The sequence below is a fragment of the Tyto alba genome, unplaced genomic scaffold, assembly GCF_018691265.1.
Source record: "Tyto alba isolate M040663 unplaced genomic scaffold, T.alba_DEE_v4.0 Super-Scaffold_14, whole genome shotgun sequence".
Classification (NCBI taxonomy): domain Eukaryota; kingdom Metazoa; phylum Chordata; class Aves; order Strigiformes; family Tytonidae; genus Tyto; species Tyto alba.
In genome coordinates this window covers 57,223,279-57,242,369 of record NW_024881276.1, presented here as the reverse complement: position 1 = coordinate 57,242,369, position 19,091 = coordinate 57,223,279, and the positions used below count along the sequence as shown (strand labels likewise).

The 19,091-nt window shown below is 41.5% G+C and overlaps 1 protein-coding gene and 1 long non-coding RNA gene across 6 annotated transcripts in view; both read right to left on the bottom strand.

The window, feature by feature from the left end:
• Positions 1–19,006, bottom strand: part of GTF2E1 (general transcription factor IIE subunit 1) — a 55,648-nt gene extending 36,642 nt beyond the window's left edge. The window contains exons 1-3 of one of the 5 annotated variants that reach the window (XM_032997544.2): positions 18,863–18,983; positions 18,183–18,230; positions 11,902–12,379 (exon numbers count right to left, since the gene is read on the bottom strand). In XM_032997544.2, coding sequence (XP_032853435.1) covers positions 11,902–12,349 — 448 coding nt within the window. In that variant the 5' untranslated portion in view covers positions 12,350–12,379; positions 18,183–18,230; positions 18,863–18,983. Of the gene's footprint in view, positions 1–11,901; positions 12,380–12,623; positions 12,647–18,182; positions 18,231–18,862 lie in introns of those variants that run through there. The other 4 variants (XM_042788822.1, XM_032997545.2, XM_032997543.2 and 1 more) reach the window with 4 other exon arrangements.
• On the bottom strand, positions 1,776–2,891 carry LOC122152951. Its single transcript, XR_006164957.1, has 3 exons — positions 2,677–2,891; positions 2,080–2,406; positions 1,776–1,916 (listed from the first exon to the last, which is right to left on the bottom strand). It is a non-coding gene; the product is annotated as an uncharacterized LOC122152951 (long non-coding RNA).
• Positions 19,007–19,091: the final 85 nt, after the last annotated feature.

The following is a 19,091-nucleotide window of genomic DNA, read 5'->3' as shown; positions in this document are numbered from 1 at the left end:
TCCATTAAAATAAACTTCAATATTGCTTTGAATTCGAGATTGCTGTTAGTAGCCTCAAACCCATCCACCACATTTAAGAACCAGATTGAATCTGGCGGGACACAAACAGTTCTTATTCTTGGAAATAAAAGAAAGCAGATTTTGTGCGCTGGCAGGACACACGTGGATGGCAACTGCAAAAAGTGTATGTTTGGCATGTAGGGGGATGGCACTACTGCCAGCTATCGAGCATTTCCATTACAGCACCTGCTGCAGTTTCACTTGGCATGCTCCTGCAAGCAACTGTGTCATCACAATACTCAGCTATTGTGAAAACTGGCTAGAAGATACCATCCTCACTGGAGTGTCTGCAGCACAATTGATCAGCTCACTATAGAACCCCATATTTCTCACTCATTCATACAATTGATGTTTCTTGGTAAGCTGGGAAACCAGTCTGAACTGACATGACAACAAAAAGAACAGCTTGAATCCTGCCAGAGGGGAAGTTGTTAATTTTTCAGACAATGTAATAGATTAGTGGAAAAGGATATTTGTCCAAACTCACAGATCAAGGTTCAAACATACACTGCTTGAGTACAGAATTAAGTGGCAATAGGACGTTGATCTTCTTTTCAACACATGACAATGAATTCATGTTTTTAGTGTGAAAAGCTAAATAGAAAACAAAACACAACCCAAAACCAACCTGTTGTGGTTTAAGCCTGGTCGGCAGCCAAACACCACGCAGCCACTTTCTCCCCCGTCTCTTCCAGCAATGAGAAGGGACAGATGAGCCAGGCTTTGGGGTTCGAGATAGGACCGGGAGGGGAATATCACCCTCACCCTTTATGGTCATGAGCAAAAGGCAGACTCGTTAGGGGAAGAAAAAAAGAACAGACACTAACAACACTTAACAGAGTAGGAGAGTGAGAAGCATTGTCACATCTTGAGAACACCTTCCCCCCTCCCACCCCCCCTTCTTCCCGGGCTCAGCTCTGCTCCCGATATCTCTACCTCCTCCCCGCAGCAGCGCAGGGGCAGGGAATGGGGGGTGCAGTCAGTACTGCCACTTCTTCCATCTTCAGTGGGGGCAGCTTCTGGAACTTGTTCCCCCTGCTCCATCGTGGTCCCCCTCTCACAGGAGACAGTCTTCCACAAACTCTCTCCAACACAAGTCCCTCCCACAGGCCACAGTTTCCTTACACTGCTCCAGCGTGGGACACCAACTTTCTCCAACTGGAGTCCCTCCCACGGGCTGCAGCCCTTCCCGAGCTGCTCTGGAGTGGGACTCCCCCGCATACTGCAATCCTCCCAGCTCCAAACAACAACAGTGGGGGCTACCTTTTCCCACAAGACCCCAGCCTTCTTCAGGCACAGGACCTTGATCATCCATGCGAAAACCACAGGCCATAAATCAGTGTCTGTTCCACTGTAGATCTTCATGGGTGTCGGGGGGGGCCACCCTGCTATCTCCCCACAGGATACAGGGGGGTCTCTGCTTGGGCACACCTCCCCCCTCCTTTCTTCCTCCGTTCCTCCACTGACCTTGGTGTTCAGGCAGCTGCCGCAACTCCTCCTCACCAGTCCCACTGCTCCTCACCACGTCCCTTCTTAAATATGTTATCACAGAGGTGCAGCTGACTGGCTCGGCCTTCGTGCAGAGGTGGAGCTGACTTGGAACTGGGGGAGCTTCAAGAAGCTTCTCACAGGAGGCCACCCCTAAAGCCTCCTCCCCTGCTACCAAAAAACCCCATCACTCACTCAAACCCAGGACACAACCCTCCAAAAAAAAATCCCCAAACAAAAATGCACGCACCACCCCCAAAATCAACAATCCACAACAACCTAAAAGCACTTTACCAGACTGGCAAGACTCTCTTCCCTTGTTTTCCCAACCCTCAAGAGTAAGAGATTTCACTATTCTGCCACAACCGCTTTACATCAGGTTATTTTCAAATTCAGGCATTGAAAAAAAGATCAAAGAACAGAAGATTACTTCACTAGACATACCAAAAATTATGCCTGAAAAGGCACTGTCCTTTAAACAAGAAGCAGCTGAACTTGGAACACTTCACAAGGTACGGTATAACATCTTACCTTGCAAGTTGTTACAATTTCTTCTTTGGTCTGTAGAGGACCTACTTTTCATCCTCAGAGAAATACTATGAAGATCCAAACACTCAAACCAAATTAATGAGAACTCCTCTAACCATGCAACTGGCTTCAGCAAGCCATTCTGGGAACCTTTCATTTGTCTTCTAGAGTTTGTGTACAGCTTAGTAATCTTTTCAAGACTTTTACATCTACTTGTTTAAATCATGTTCTGGTCAGGACTCCCGGAAGACTCCTTCAGATGGGTAAGCAGTTTTCGCTGTGTGCATCCACACAGCAGAAAGACCGACACACCTCTGGTGCATCTGAGAGCTACATGCAGGAAATGGGGAAAAAAAAATAAATAAAAATTCTTCAGTAAAATACTTCTTGAGGAAACACCAGATGACCACAGACACTTTGCCTTTCCACTTTACCCTCTAGCACTTGTGAACAGTTGAAGTAAAGCTAATTGAATCTACATAATGAAGCATTTCCTGATAAAGCCCCTGTTACCACCAATCTTACAAGATTTACTTATAGACTCATAAAGTATTCATACAGATACCTGTCACATTTCACTGCTACTTCATCGTGACTTACCATTTTTGACCACCATAATTATAGTAGCACTAGGCCATCTTGCCACCTGTCAGGCAACACCAACAGTGCATCAGCACCATATGCCAGACCTGCAGTGTGCACTGGAAGACATATTTCAGTACAGGATGGACACGCTTGAGCCCTGACAGCACTTTGGGAGAAAAAACACCGTGTTGTATTACTCTGATCTTAATTTGATAAACAAAAAGACACTAGCTTTTTCTGGACCAAGGACCAAGTACAGTTCTACAAAGACAGTTCAGGGGCCCAGTCAGCTGTTTAAAATACATTTCTCTAGAGCACTGCTATGGGATACAAGCTAATAAGCTCTGCCAGGGGGCCACAGCAGGTTATTAGTGGAGAATGAGGCATGCAAGGTGCTCTAAGGGCATAGTGGTGCTGTAAGTCAGTTGTGAAATAGCAACTGGATCACAGCCTGCAATGTATATGTGAAACTGCCTGTATGTATTTCTTTCTTGGGCATAGTTTAGGTAGCAAGCTCCAGAAAATTAAAAAGTCACCAACCAAATTTGCTTCTGCACTTCACAACTTTAATCTACATTTCATGCTACAGTTTCCCCTTCCTGCCGACTTGGGTTTGCAATTAGAGAAGGGGAGCAATTTAACATTTAATGTCTTAAAAATAAAAAAAAGCAGCACCTTCAGAACTACTTTACATTATCTAGAGGGTCACTGAGTTGCTCACTCATCTCATTGGGCAGATCATTTTTAGCCCAGCTAAATCAAAAATACTGTAACAGAATTTTTGAACAAAGACATTTCTCTTGAAAAGGTAAATTAAACATTCAAAAAACAGATTGCATAAAACACATCAAATTATTGATCGTTCAGAAGTGCATGATGATTTAATATGTACTCAATATAAAATTGGAAAAGGAGAGGAATCCTTTCTTCTTCTCAGTAAAAGCTACTTCTGCTCCTGCTCATATGCACAACCTCAGCAGCTCTGAGCTGACAGAGTTCTTCCTTCTGTCCCACTGTGGATAAATGAAGCCAGACAGTAAGCAGAGAAGGATGCAACTGGACAAAGGGAACATCCAAAGCAAGCTCATTAGGAATTAAAGAATTTTTTTTTTAAACTTCAGCCAAGAATACTGTGCCAAAATACCAACTGAGCCAACATACTATACCCTTGAACTGCATCCAAAAGCAGAGACTGCAACACAAGTAACAGGATTCTCCGTGAGCTCCTGATCCGACTTACAGATACCCATGCCTAAAAGGATGACACACTTTGCAGATGGTATTACCAAGGATGCAGTTTCAAAAGAACAGCAAGTTACTAGAGTAAAAGATAGGAATGCTGCAGTCCAGTTTTCACCACTGCAAATGCCTTAGCATTATTCACAGATTTTACAGAGATCTTGCTGTTATCTATTTCAATTTGCAAAGCCAAGAAAAAAGTTAAGTGATAACCTTTACTTGAAGGGCAATTATTTCCTGCACTTCTAATAGTAAAATGTCCTTTGCTGACAAAAAAAAAAAAAAAAAATGGTATCGATACTGTAAATCAGGGCACATGTTTATCACAGACTTTTTTTAAAAAAAAAAATCTAAGAGACACAGCACACCAGCCAGAGGTCAATGTGGATTACAGGGAAGTGACCAGCCAGAACTCTACTGGAAACAGCTTTTCCGAGTTACTCCAGGGACTTATAATCCTTCCAGTCTGATGTTCTGCATAGCACAGGCTCTAACACTAATTTCACCTATTTCTTCACCAAGCTGAGAGATGTGTGGTTAGACTACATGGTTATCTTTCAGACAGGGTGTCTAACTCACAGGGAGAGAGATCAACCTATAGATGGAACCTACACACCCCTTTTTAAGTCATTCTAAAGAGTATCCTTACTTTTAGAAAAACATGCATTAATTCTGATATGTTTTTCTCAGTTTTCCCTTCCCTGTGGCTTCAGGCCTTATCAAGCTGAAGCATAGTAAAGCTGACAGGAATACTCTTGGAGCTTTTGCCAGAAATTTGAACAGAAACAGAGAAACTAAGCAGAGCATGGACAGTTTCCTTCTGATGGTGTTTGCCAAAAGCTTACAGTGGCAGCACAGACAAACAAAATGTGTCTGTAAAGTCAAGAAAAAAAATCACACTGAGGCATTTCCATACACTTGGAAAGCTAACAATAAAAAAAATCTTCACAGAACTTGAAGTTGTTCAAAACAGAACTGCTCTAAATCCTTTCTTTTTCAAGAGAAGTTTCTGGTATGTCAATTTACAAAAAGACTTAAGTCCTGATTTTGACCGGTAAAAAGCTGTAAATTGTTGTAGTTGTAATATCATATAGCACATGCAGAGCAGTACATGGTAGACAAAGCTATCCAGAAAGCCTGTTCTGAAAATCATTGAACCTGAAGGACAAGAATCAACAGCATAAAGATCAAATAGGATTGACCATATAGCATGAACATGTAGAATAAACAGCGCTAAGTGATTTATTTTTCCTAATGGCTGGAAGGGACAGAACACAAAAAGAAATGTATCAGAAATGGACACAAGAGCTCCACAAGAAAAGGCAAGGCAAAGAGAGAAGGCAAAGGATAAGAAAAAAATTAACAAAATAGATAGGACAGGCTCAAAAGTAATTTGAATCAGATGAGGAAGATTTGAAGCCAGTGTAAAATTTGCCCGAGGAAGGAGAAATTCAGAACAAGAAGAGAAGACAGATTTGTTCTGAATAGCTCACTGGGGATGAAGTGAGAAGCTGAGCACTCAGAAGGCAAGGCAGTAGCCCCAGAAGTCAACACATAAGGCCAAAGCAAAAAAATCAAAGACTAGTCAAATTTCTAATCTCATAATGGGGCCCAAACCATACAAATGCTCAGCTGCATACAGACTGCCTGAATGTGATATAAGGTGCCTTGTGACAGGTACAGAAAGCCAGCCTCTGAACACATTATGTACAATTCTGTTACAAAGTACACAAATGACCTGCGAGAAGCTGACAGTAAAACAGGTGGGGTTAAAATGAAGTTCAAGTTGTCTTCAATTCTATAAAAATTATATTGCCACCTTCAACTTGTTCTTCCCAAATTAATTTTCATATCAGAATACAGAATAAGGGGATCCAGATACACAGTACGTTACAATTACAGTGCATCTTCAGGAACAGTAAAATAGCTATATCCAAAATCATCCACCAAACCAAGAGCAAACTCTGGGAGGGCAAAAAATAGACAAGTAATTAGCTGCTATGATTTCCAGTAACAACAGACTCTAGTGATTACAACTGCAATTAAGAACATCCGAAAAGCATCATCTTCCCAATTCGCATTACCTACTTACCTCCCATCATTTTCTTTCCACTATTATTCATGCCTTATCTAACTGAACGTTATGGTGAGGACACTTACTGTACAGATGTACGTAAGAAAGACTAACTGTAATTATAATTTACCATTAACAAAGATTTTTCTTCACAGTAACAGAAGGGGAAGAAACACAAGACTGGATAAAAATTATATTGCAAAGGTAGAAGAGAACAGAGGGAAAACTACTTCATCTAGCCTTATATTTTCTTTCTAACATCAAATTCACCTGCTACACTGGTGAGTTATCCTGGTGCAGTTTGGTATTTAGAATACCTAAAGAAATCCAGGGCTGAATAACAATGTGATGCACTGCAGGATCTCATTTCTGTCACTTGTTCACTTCAACCCTACTCTCCCTTTTGCAGTTTCTAGTCACATACTTTCTTTCAAATTGACCTTGAATGTAACAGTCAACTCCAACACTACAGTAGATTTACAAATATGATTAGGGTATGAGAACAGGATACATCAGAGAGATCTTCCCCAACCAGATCCAATTAATCACGCTACAGAACACATAGCCAGGAACATAATTTCCAGGTTTGTGACATTCAATAAATTAATCAACCCAAGCCCATATGTAAAGAGAAAAGAAGACAGCTCCCTCTGCTGGGTGAGACAATGCAGCTCCCTCCCATCCTTCCCCCCCACACTCTGCAGAACAGACTCTTGCATATTTAATTGACCAAGAATTACTATTATTTTTTAAATCAAATCCACGAGATGGTATTGAGTTGTTTAGGTTGCTCTGCAATTTCAGGAACTGGCCTATAGAAACCAAATTTTGGTAGTTTCTACATCTAGAAGCACAGGGAAGAAAATTCTTCCCATGGGTCTGTGTAAGAGCCTTTGAAGTAACATCCTACCTCTATCTGAAACACTTGAAAACTCAGTGTCCTTACCTCAATGTCCACTGTCAGCCCAAGTCTGGGAACAGAGTTCAGTAGTGTTACTGACAGTATAGATTTAACATCTGGCTTTTCTTACTGCTACTCAATTAAACTCTTTCTTGTACATCCCTGCCTCAAGAGAAAGCCCTTACCTTGTTTAAGGGAATGGCTGCAGCTTTCCACCTGCATGAGGCTTCATCACAACAGCAGCACTATGCAATTGCTCGCATGCAGAATGAAGAGTGATGAAATATCAGAGCACAGGTAGACAGCAGACAATGGCACACGTGAAAGGCAATGATCTGTATTTCAAGTGCTTATATTAGGATCTTCTAGGAAAACTACAATCCTCCTTTCTCAGTCATCCCATCTGAAACACAAGGCTAGAAGTAACACTCATACAGCATTACTGGTTTTCTTTCTGTATGTCAAGAAATACTAGTCACTTGGCTTCAGTAAGTTAGTTTTAAATAGAATTAATCACTCAGAGTCAATCACTTCGCATTAGGACGCACAGGTCATAGCATAATATTGTGTGATTTGATAAAATGTTTGTCTAGCAATACTTACTTCACATGAGTAGCTAGATTTGCTGAAGCCTTAGGCTGCAAGCTGTGAATTTTCACCTAGATTTGATGAACTTGACCTAGGTAAGTAAAAAATGGCCTCCAGAGCCAGTGCAAACCAGAAGTTAAGGAGGCTACAACCGTCAGCAGAAGCTGCAACTTGACAAGATAACAGCCTGCCTGGAGACAGAGGAGAAATCCAATCAGGTGTTAGATCTCAGACCAGAATCATGGTTGGACCAAACGGCATGTGAAAGACACATGAAGAAGGTGTGAAGAGTGGGTGCATAGATTCTAAGGGTGTAATTGCCCAGGGGCTTCTTTGTTTGGGGTCCATCTCCAGAGGCAGCCAGCTCAAGCTGTTTTTTTTTTCCAGCTATACCACTTGAATAAATTCTTTTTTTGTAAGACTCCATAGCTGACACTCTGCTACGGGAAACCTAGGGTTCAAACTGTGGGGATAATAATGGACACCCAGACAGCAAAGAAACTTCTTTAACATGTAGATCTTCAAACACTCAGAAAAGTGGGTAAGAACTGTCCACTCAGTGTAACAACCCAGCCTACAGCAATTCCTGTCAAAGGCGCAGCCATGTCAAGAGGCAAAGTGCAAAGTTGCGACCTCCTGAATCCGAAAGTTCTTCTTAGCTTTGCTTCAAGTTTCTGCAGCAAACTTTTGCCATGCAAAAGCACGCTGTGTCCAAGCTGTTTGCTTCTAAAAGCAGAAGTTACTGATACCACTTCTTTGGAGGCAATAGTCAAAACTGCCACTGAGGAGAAAGTGTGGTATCTGGAGATCTGTTCCAGCTCTTCGTTTAGAGCAGATGGGACTAAAACTCGTGACCTGGGCACACGGTGCATAGAGCTGGCAGGCACTGACTAGTCATACAACCAAGTGACTCCTCCAACACAACATGTGTTTCTTTTCTTTTCACTTTTGAAAAGATCCTTTTGTGACTTGAAGCAGCAGCAAAACTCTAGTTTTTCTGTCACTTTGACTTTCACCATCTGACAGTTTCTTTAACATTGCATGATCCCGGTCCTTGAACTTCTGATAAGTACCAGACAATATTTGTTCAACCTTTGACAGCATAGTAAGTTTTCAAAGCTTTTTGGGGTTCAGATGCTTAATGGCAGAAGAAGGGATGGAGAATAAAAAACATATAATACTTTTAAAAACAGAGATCACACTCATAAAGCAGCATTTATACCATTTAAAATCTACATTTAATATTGCCTTAGTGGCAAAATTACTACTCTGCTCAAAAATATTTTTCCGAATACATTTGATGAACAGCAACCAAAGCACATCTACACCTATGTGCCCTGAAAACATACCCTTGTTACTATCAATTATTTTCTCTCAGCACACACATTTCAACCTTCCAAAAACATAAATAATCACATGTTCTGATGAAAAAAATAAACATCTCGGTTTATTTCATAATTACTCACAAATGGAGTAAAGTTCAGACTGAAAAAGACTCCATTTGAGGGCTGGTAACCTATAAGAAACATACCTCTGCTAAAGTCAAGACACAGATGCTGTGGTAAAAAATAAAGTGCACTACAGATCAAACTTATGGACAGGCTCTTCACAACCACTCCTAATTCACAAATTTTGACAGCAGAACTACAGGCATGGAGAGATTCTGGAAACCTCCTCACCACTACTGATAGGGATGGGCAAAAGCAGTAACCTTCTCTTCTACCCCTACTTTCATTCCACAGCATTTGCTCAGAGTTTGAATTTGAGTTTTAACTACGGAAGAGGAAAGCAAAGCAAAAGTAAACACAGACCATCTAAACCATCTCCAGCTCTAAGTGACGAAGACAAGAAGCAGACAATCAAACAGGACGTCTTTTAACAACAGTTCACAGCTTGGTCTAGATGAGTGCAGAGGATGCCTTCCATCCTCTGCCTGCTCCATGGACTAACAAACTTTGGCCCTACAGGTCTTTGAATTCAGAGAATTTTATCAACATGGCTGCAATCCAGGAACAGCTCAGGTCAACTGTGACTGAAATTCATGTGGCTTTCAGCTACCCTTCAGCAGTCGTACTGCCATGGGTTTCAATCAGTGAGAAAGTTTTATGCATAGAGCTGAGAGGGACTAAAGATGTGCTTGAAGAAAAGGATGTCTATTCACTGTCTAATAAACCTTGTTGCTCTACATGCCTTGTCCTCGTGAGCTCCCTCTGTGAGACACCCAAAGATGTCTCAGTTCTTTTCTAATACAGAATTCCAAAGGAGCAGGAAACATATGCAGACAACACAATCCACTACAACACAAAGCAGTCATTCTCACTTCAGAACAAAAAAATCGCCCACTTTCTTACCTGGAAGGGAAACAATCAGCGATCTCATGGTTTGGAGACAGTATGAGCCCTTCTTAAACAGTAACTGGAGAGCCCTATCCAAACTGGTATTTCATGTAAAAGCTCCTGAGAAACAACAGTATCATCATGCACTATCTAGATTAAGTTATCATTGACTTAGAAGTTATACAAGGAGAAGTAAAATATACATAAATTCCAGACAGGGATTTTCTGATTGAAAATAAGTGAAGGTAAACTGGCTATCTTGTTATTTGCATTAATATTGACAGAAACAAACCGCTGGGAATTGCTGGGAAAAGAGCACTCAAGCTTTCCTTCCATCAGCAAAACTGCAAAACACTCTGCACACCTGTGAATGATTTTGCATTGTGAAAGCAGCCAGTGCCTGTACTGCAGACAAACCCTTGGTTGACCCCAGCAGTTCCTGGAGCATAGGCCTTGCTGTCCCAGCTGAATCCCATCATTATGTCTTCTGCATCTCCTCAACAGCCGGCTCTTTTCTCTTGGAACTCACTCCCCACACAGGCTGGGAGAATTCACCTGCCAAGTGTTACAGGTCCCTTGGGATGAGTGTCTCACACTCCCAACCATGTTTGTTCTCTGCACAGGTTCTCTATCCTTACTGAAGCAAATGCAAAAGAACTATTCCCCTTCAGCCCAAAACGCACGACTAGCTGCCACAGATGATCATTACTGGAGAGAGCATGTACAGTTTCTGTACTCAGTGGTGAGCACAGAAAACCCGTGCTGGCACTGCTGGTTTTGGTGCTCCATGAGGGAGCAGCTTCTACCTGTAGATCTGCACTGAATTACAGTGATGATTGTTATTTGACTTAGTGGATTTTGCTTCTCTACTACTAAATACCATTTGCATGGTTGTTCCAAGTAAAAGGAGCTTCACAGCTCTTGATCTTTGGAGGCAGGAAAGAGGGAAGATGATAGGCTCAACATTTGTTAGGCATTTGCCCTTCTCCAAAGCAGATTAGACATCTGATGTAATCCTATATTAAAAGCTTCAAGACCTCTAAACAATTAATTTTTAGTTTCTCACTATGATAACTGGCACAAAGCACCACACTCCAATGTTTGAGAGCTCTCCTGCCTTTTCCTCTTTTATTTTTCTGGAAAAAGCAAGATAAGGACAAAGAATTCAAAGGGAAAAATGAAAAAAAGAAGCTAATTCAGAAGGTGGAAGCCTAACACCCAACCCCTGCACCCTGTCTTCCCCACAAAATATTCCTAGCTTAGACTAGCAAAATAGGATCTCATCAGGTGCAGGTGTTCTTCCTTTTCTTCCCTGGTACAGAAGCACAGAAGATACAAAGTATTTGGACTGCTCCTGTAGACAATGACAGCCAGAAAAGATTCTTATTTCATATGCATGAGAGATACACACCTCCACTGAGACACTCACTTGAAAAAGAATCTTGTTTACTCCCAACCACAAAAAGTCTGTAATTAATTTCTTTTAACTTTCATGAGACTGCTTTACACTGGGGAAGCAAGGTTATGCAGTACAGAGCTGGCTAGAAGAAAATCAAACAGTAACAACTCACTCCTTGCATGACCATCTCTAAATTACAATTTTTTTGCATTCCAAAGTCATATATATATATACACATATATATATACACACACACACACGCATGCCTTCTCTGCAAACTACCATACAATTTACAGGCAAGACCAGGTTATACTGAAAAGCCGCCAGCTTCCAACAAGGAGAGACTGCCTCATTCACCCTTGAATTTGATTGTGATAAGACCTCAATCTCTCTATTGCTTGTCACTCAAGCATCTGTACAAGCATTTGACAAATATTGTTATTTGTCTGTACAGACTGTATAAGAACTACTGCATCCATTACCGAAACAGCGACCAGTGGGGCAGAAAAATATGACTGTTTAGGTTACAGCAACAATTTACAGTATTTTCATATTTTACTCCAATACTCACCACTTGCAGAAACAAAGTGCCCCCTATCTCTGCCCAGACTCAAAAGAATTAGCCTAAGAGTCTGTTTTCTTAAAGCCCAGCACTTACATGACGACGCAGAAAGCAACAGCATTCTGTTACCTGTACTCTTACCTGTCCTGGGGTCAAACAGCTGGTTGGCTTCCAAGTCTGTGAAAGTGCTGAAGCAAATGGGGCATTTAAAAGAGGCACGATTGGTAGAGTCTCTTTCATCCGTCTCAATCCTCCTCCTCATGTGGTCCAGCTTGTACTTCACCACATTAACCAGAAGGCGGTAGTTGATGAAGTAGTAGTTATGACGGGTGGTTTTGCCATCTGGAGCCGTCTCTACCCTCATCCTGCATTTGATGAACTTGTCACCCTTGAGGGTGTTGAGGACAGCCCGCAACTGCTTCCTATCAAATTTAAGGAGCTCTAACATGTCCTCTTCCTTCACACAGGGGTTCCTGATTAGAATGTCCAGAGCCAAAGCATGTTCAATGCCATAAAAACCACGCACCACATATTTGGCAAGGCGTTTGAGAGCTGCTGGGACCTCAGTGAGGACGTCTGGGTCAGTCATAGCAGGTTCAGATCTCAAGCTTCATGTATACTGCAATGAAAAAAAGGCAGATGGATTCTTAGCTAGTCTTCTGACTTCCCAAGTTTTGGTTTATCTCACTTAGAGCTAAGAAAAGGATGTAGTGTTTTCCATTTCTCTTTTCCAAGCCCTCAACTGTCCCCTTAAGGTGTTAATAATGCCAATGCTACAGAAGTAGATTTAGGAAATGGTACCTCTCATTCGTAAGAAAATTATAGAAAACTTTAAAAAAAAAAAAATCGCAATAAATTGGTACCATAACATATGGCAGATTTCATCTCTACTCAGTCACAGCCAACAGATCTGGAATAAGAAAGCGGTCTTGAAGCTGAGCTCCAGTAGACAGTTTCATGATCAGCTCAGACTTGTAGCTTGGGAGAAGCAGAAAAAGGCTACAGCAAGAAGGGTCCTAAGACAGCCCAAGAGAGTGGAGAAGTCTTATGGCCCCAGCTGATGTCACTTGATCACATTATAAGTAGTCTTGCCTGCTTCTACTCCTCAGGCTTCACTGGGCAGAGCTATTATAGGAGGACAGCTTGCTGGTACAGACTGGTAGGCATTCAAGCAAAAGCTCCCAGCTGCACAATGAGAACAGATAGACTTTTTCCTTACTTTCTGATAAACAGACATTAGTCAACCATCTGCAGCATGAAAATTGTTAGCACTACCGACTCCTACATCACAGACTACTTCAGCCTTGATCTTAGATGAGCGAATAGGTCCTTCCAAAGGACCGAGCCCTCATTTCAAGTGTCTCACATTCAAGTCTTAGAAGTCCATAGATAATGTAATATGATAAATTAAGTAAAAATCAACTTAGTGAACGTGAAGAGATGATGTGTTTAAAAATAAGTAAGTATTCCATGAAGTATCTTTCGAGTTACTAATCACAACTTACCATGCTGTGACAATAATTTCTTAATACTGTATTTTTACTTAATTTTTCCTCACCTTAACATCAAGTGGTACAAATGGTCATGACAATTACATGCATCTGTGACATACATGCGATCGTGTATAGGATTGTATCATGCAAAGAATTCCTCACATTGTCACTCCAACCACAGTCATAGCCAAAAATCAAACCACAGCAGACAATTAACAGCAATGACCTTCTGAAGCAGCCAGTTTTGTTGAATGGAGAGAAAAAGTGAAGCAAAGCAACTCCATAAGACACAGAGTAAAGGTGTACTATCATTTCACAGGCTGATTTTGCACATTTTCCCTCCACTTCTTCAAGTCTATATATCTGTAGGCAGTAACAAAATTCCCATGTATGAAAGGTTCCAGATAAGCATAAAGTATTATAGGTGCTTTTGAAATACTCACTCAGGGGGTTGTACTTCCAGTTAACTTCAAGTAAAACTTTTAATAGCCTTTTTCAATATGAGACTTCTATGCTGGTTCAGAATATGAATAAGCATTTCTTAAACAAAAGTTTATTTCAACCGAAGAAAAATCCCACACGTTCAGTTCTGTTTGTTCATCACTGCTAAGCAATGTTTAGCTGTGAATATCATTAACAGTAAAACTGCCAATCTCAATTTTCACTTCCATTAGGTGTTTCACATGCGGTATGTACATACCTTCCCAGCGTTCAAGTATCAAATAAAGGAGAGCGACAGCAGAAGAAAGGATCTGGATGGGTATCCTAGTTTCTTCATCACTATTGTAAAACCTATAATATCCTTTTTGACAAATACCATCACAGAACTTTTCTGTACTCCCCACACTAAGACATCCCCCTGAAATCACCAAGCTCTACATGGAAGGGAGTTGTCAGCTGCTTGTTTACATCAAGACTACTCAAAAAATCTGTGATCATTTATCACAGTAGCCTGCTTGGATTTTTTTTTTTTTTAAATGAGAAACACTGCTCTCAAAGAAACTTCAAGCACCATTACTCACTGAAACTTTACTTCTCTCCAACCTCTACCCTCTTCTGCATCCAAGATGTTCTTCGCAAGGGTTATGACCAGTGTAAATTCAAAGCAATCAGGCTGTGGACTCTGGAGCTTAAGAGTAAGTAAATTAAGATTGTCCTGTCTTTTCTGCCTTTTGGATAAGAAAAAGAATTTCATTTTTGTCTTTTAAAATGCTTCCCTGCCTGAGCTTTTCTTTTTTGCTTAACTTGGGGCCAACTGGTATTCGCAGTGCACAAACTGCAATGAACTGTACAACATCTGTGCTGACTGCTGGTATGCACACTGAGAATAGCTTACAGAAAACAATGCTTGGATGTCCAGCTCCAGCCTCCCTTCAAGGAAATTAAATTAAAATACATTTATCATGGCAGGAATTAGCCATGAAACAAGTACTTGTAGAGTCAGTTAGTTTCTCTTTTGCATGCCAGATACATAATGATTTATTCTCACACAAAGGACAGTTTTATAGAACTCTGCATTAAAGGTAAAAGCTTTAGCAATAAATGATGTCCCATCATGAGTTAGCCAGACAGTATTTTTGAATCTCTAAGTCAGACCCAATCTTAATACTGTCACAGGACATTGTCCCTGAAAATCAATTTCATTCTGTCAGTATTTTTAGTCTTTCAGTCACTTAAAGATAAATCTTGCTTTTGACTAAATCTGTCAGCAACATACAGATACTATAAAACAATGTCAATGCAGCAGCTGGCCAGCAGCCTTTATTTATTCAAACCGATTAACTCTTACTCAGAGTTTAAGCACAGCATAACATTAATGTAAAGATCAATTTTAAATAAAACCTGGCATCCCAGAAGATATTTAAAAAGTCAAATTTGTAAGGCCAAAATGTTTCTAAGTGCTGATTTTAAAACCAAGCAAACAAAAGAACCCTACTTCTCTCTTCATCAATTCACTGTCCCCTAAAAATTCCTTGCAGAAAAACTTTATGAAACTCACAGTGGGCACAGTGACCTTCAAAGCATCAATTATAACAAACAAAAAAAAAAAAAAAACAAAAACAAAAGGAGTAAATTGTTTTTAAATAAGCACATCTCACTCTGGATACCTCATCTGAGAACTGATGGAAAGCATTTTCTCTGCAAGAATCTCATTGAGAGGACAGCTGCAGAAACAGCTGCAGCCACTTTCAAAACAGATTCAAGGTACAATTCTTGAACAATGCACTCAAACAGCTTAAACTGGGACCTACAAGGGACCAATAAATAAAACCACCTCTACGAGTATATACTTCTCCCTAGTTTGCAGTAATAGTTAGAGATTTAGTAGTATTTCTTAATGCCAATCACTAGAAAATACTTTTTTTCATCTAGTGGGACCAGGAGTTTTTGCACAATTTTTTCTTCTCCTCTACTGGGAATTTTTAGATATGGAAATACAAGCATTCTAAAAACACCACAAACCATTCTTTCCCATTAGCTCCACTTCCAAAAGTTGATTAACAAGAATTAAATTCTAAATTCTGCAGAAGACAGCCTTTGGGTAAGACAGCCAACTGAGTAGTATCAGGTAAAAAAAAAAAAAAAAAAAAAATAGGCAAGCAAGCCACCAAAGAACACCCTCCTCAGGCTTTGCTACATGAAGGTCAACAACACCAAACACAACAAACAGCTCTGAAAACAAGCATAGGCACATTTCAGCAAATATCAGTTTTTATACTATGCTGAGGCATAATGCCAACAAGGGCTCAAACAAAAACTGTATGGTCAGAGGAAGGACATATTTTGCAACATCATTCTTCATAATCACCTTCTCATGTAAGTTAGGTGACACAGAACAAAGGCATGAGAGAGAGCATATACCACTGCCAAAAGCAACCTGGCCAGGGTCTAACAAATTGGTTTTTTAGGAGAAGCTGGCCACCCTGCCATGAAGAATCACAGGCACATGAGCTCCAAATCCTTACTACATTTCACCAGGCAAGACAGACAGTGAACCAGCTTACAAATGGTAATCCAGTGCCACAAGAATAACAGTTTAAAATTCAAATCCAGAGGACTTGACTATCGCATCCTTGAGAAGCAATTTCATCTTCCATTGAAGCAGTAAGTGAAACCTGAAATAATTATGTGTGCAAAGAAATATGATAACATCTCCTAACAAGATTTTAATGGACGTGCATCTGTTTCATAATGTCTGTACTGACCTTAATGTATAAACATCAAGGGACATTGTTGGAGAAAAAAACAAAAGAAAAACAATGGCCAATATAAACCAATGGACAGTAAGCACCTACAGCACCAATAAAGCATGCTGGACAGGATGATATTCAGAAACACCCAAATGAAAAATTTCAAAACTGAAATATAGGCTTTATTGAAAGAGGCAGTTGCTGGGAAATTGTTCTGGGTAATCATGTGAATACAGTTCAGTATTATGGGTAGAGCAAGAATATTTAGGGTTGTGGTAAACTCGCAGAGAAACATTCAATATGATGGGACCAAAGACCATACAGAACCCAGAAGTTCAAATTATACCCTCCCATAAAAAAAGTCTTTCTTTTCCTTCCCAGCCTTCAGCCACAAGCCCTGCCCATGCTGGGCTAATTTTGCCAGTCACTTATTCGTAGAGCAAGGTGAATCAAACTGATAAAAAGTAACATACCAAAAATTTAAGCAAGGGGTAAAAGTTCTTTATGCTACCAGAGTAGAACCTATGCAAAGCAGAGAGAAGCATGGGTAATGATGTAGAAGAGTGAGATTTCCCCAAACGGTGGCAAAGATGTTAAATTGACTCAACTAAAATGTGAAGCTGCTAGAACATTTTAACCACTGACATCAGGAACTCTTAGAATATGAGCATACACCAACACAACCATTATTTTGGAGACTTCTCAGCATTGGCCCTCATATAACAAAGTGGCAAGGTTTTGTTCTGTTTTGTTTAAGGGAAAAATTAAGACTGTTTCTCACAACTATCAAGCCTAAGAAGTCATGACTACACTTAAGTACAGTGGGCTTGACCCCAGCATTCTGTATTAAGTTTCTGATAGCAAGAACGCAGTAATTATTTTCCATATTCTGGATTCAATGAGACCTGGAACACCACACTTCTCATCTTGATGACACGAGTGGTCTTGTCTGACTTTCAAAACTTCCAGAAAGAAGACCAAAATTTAAGGAAGCATTAGGTTCAGAAAAGTTTTAGTTCATCAGGGTGTAGCAAACAAGTGCATACACTCTGGATGCAAGCAATAAAAAAACAGAGAAAATAAATAACAAGATACTAGGTTAAGCTTTAATTCATGTAGTTTCTTGTTTAGAAGAATTCCCTAAAGCATCCTCTGTGAAAGGAAACTGTAAATAGTATCTTAAAGGAAGTGGAAGGTAGGAGTGAATCTTCCATCACCCCTTATTGCTGCAGAAGGGTGTTTGCTCCTCTCCCAAGCACATGGCTCTGCTCTCTCCCGTGCCAGCTCTGGTACTCACAAGACCTGCCTGTGCACCAGTTTACATTGCTAAAAGCCAGAACAATACTACTTTTTTTTTTTTTTCCCATCCTTTTACTAGTGTTTTTTCAACAGTTTAATCAGTTGAACCAGCTAGTGGAAAAGTCCAATGAGCAACTGAACCAGCAGATGTGAGAAGATGCCAGTGCAGGAGATGAAACTACCTTTCATGGCTGAAAAACATTAAACCACCTATATGTCATGAAAATGAGACTTAATTGCACACTGCTGAACACCCTTTTCAGAAGGTTGATCTTCCTTATTCATTCTGAGTCATTTGTCATGATACAAGTTTGGCAGCTGGACTCGTCTAACAGCTTAGTATCATTATTAGACATGATGTTCACCTGCTTCTCAGGGAACCAGCAAGCTTATGAAGCCAGAAAAAAACTAATGAACAAAAAGAAAGTATCTTGCTGACCTGGAGAACTGAGTGGTTTCACTGTATGGGCCCAATCAATGGTCAAACCTGGTAAAAAGAAATGAGCTAGATTTGTTACAGTGCCAGTTACCATTCCGAGTCCCATAACCTTGCACCTTCCTTCAAATGACAAACTGCACAGAGTTCCTAGACTACAGTAGCGGACAAAGCTTTAATGCCAAGTGAAGCAGAGAATCCCTTATACGATCTGAAGTTTCCTATTCCCTACCCACTTTTACACACGGAGTTTTAAACATCCGATTGCGTGGGATCCTGTGGGACATGAGACTTGGAGGGCTTAGTAGTATCTTCTAAAAGAACAGAAAAAAAAAAAAAAAAAAGAAGACAAAACACGAAGAACACCCCCCCACACACAAACAACGCAGGAGGCGGCGAGGTAGCCAGGGGTACGGAGCGGAAAGCGAAGCAGGGGCCGGGGGCAGCGGCCCAGCCGCACAACGTGCGGGGAGCGCGGAGCCCCGCGGCCGGTGCCGGCGTGCTCGGCCCGCCGGCGGCACCTCAGACTTGGTGGAACGGAGCGCCGGGTCGGGGACCCGCCGCGGGCCGCAGGTACCGGCCGCCCGCCGGGAGGGGGGGGGGTGGTGGGGGGGGCAGCCCGGCGGGCCCCCTCCGGCGCCGCAGAGCGGACAGGGCCGCCGCTCGCCGGGGCCGGCACTGACCTGCCGCCGCTTCCAGCTCTCCCCGCTCCGGGCGGCGCTTACCGGCGGCTCCGCGAGGCGACGTCAGAGCCGCGCACACCTGTGGCGTCAGAAGGACGCCGGACGCTTTGCCTGACGCTGCTCCGCGCATGCGCGACACCACCCCATCTTCCCCTAACCCCCGTTCGCGGCACGCAGGCCACTCAGTGACTGAGCGGTGAGCGACAGGAAAAAGAGCCAATCGCGTCCT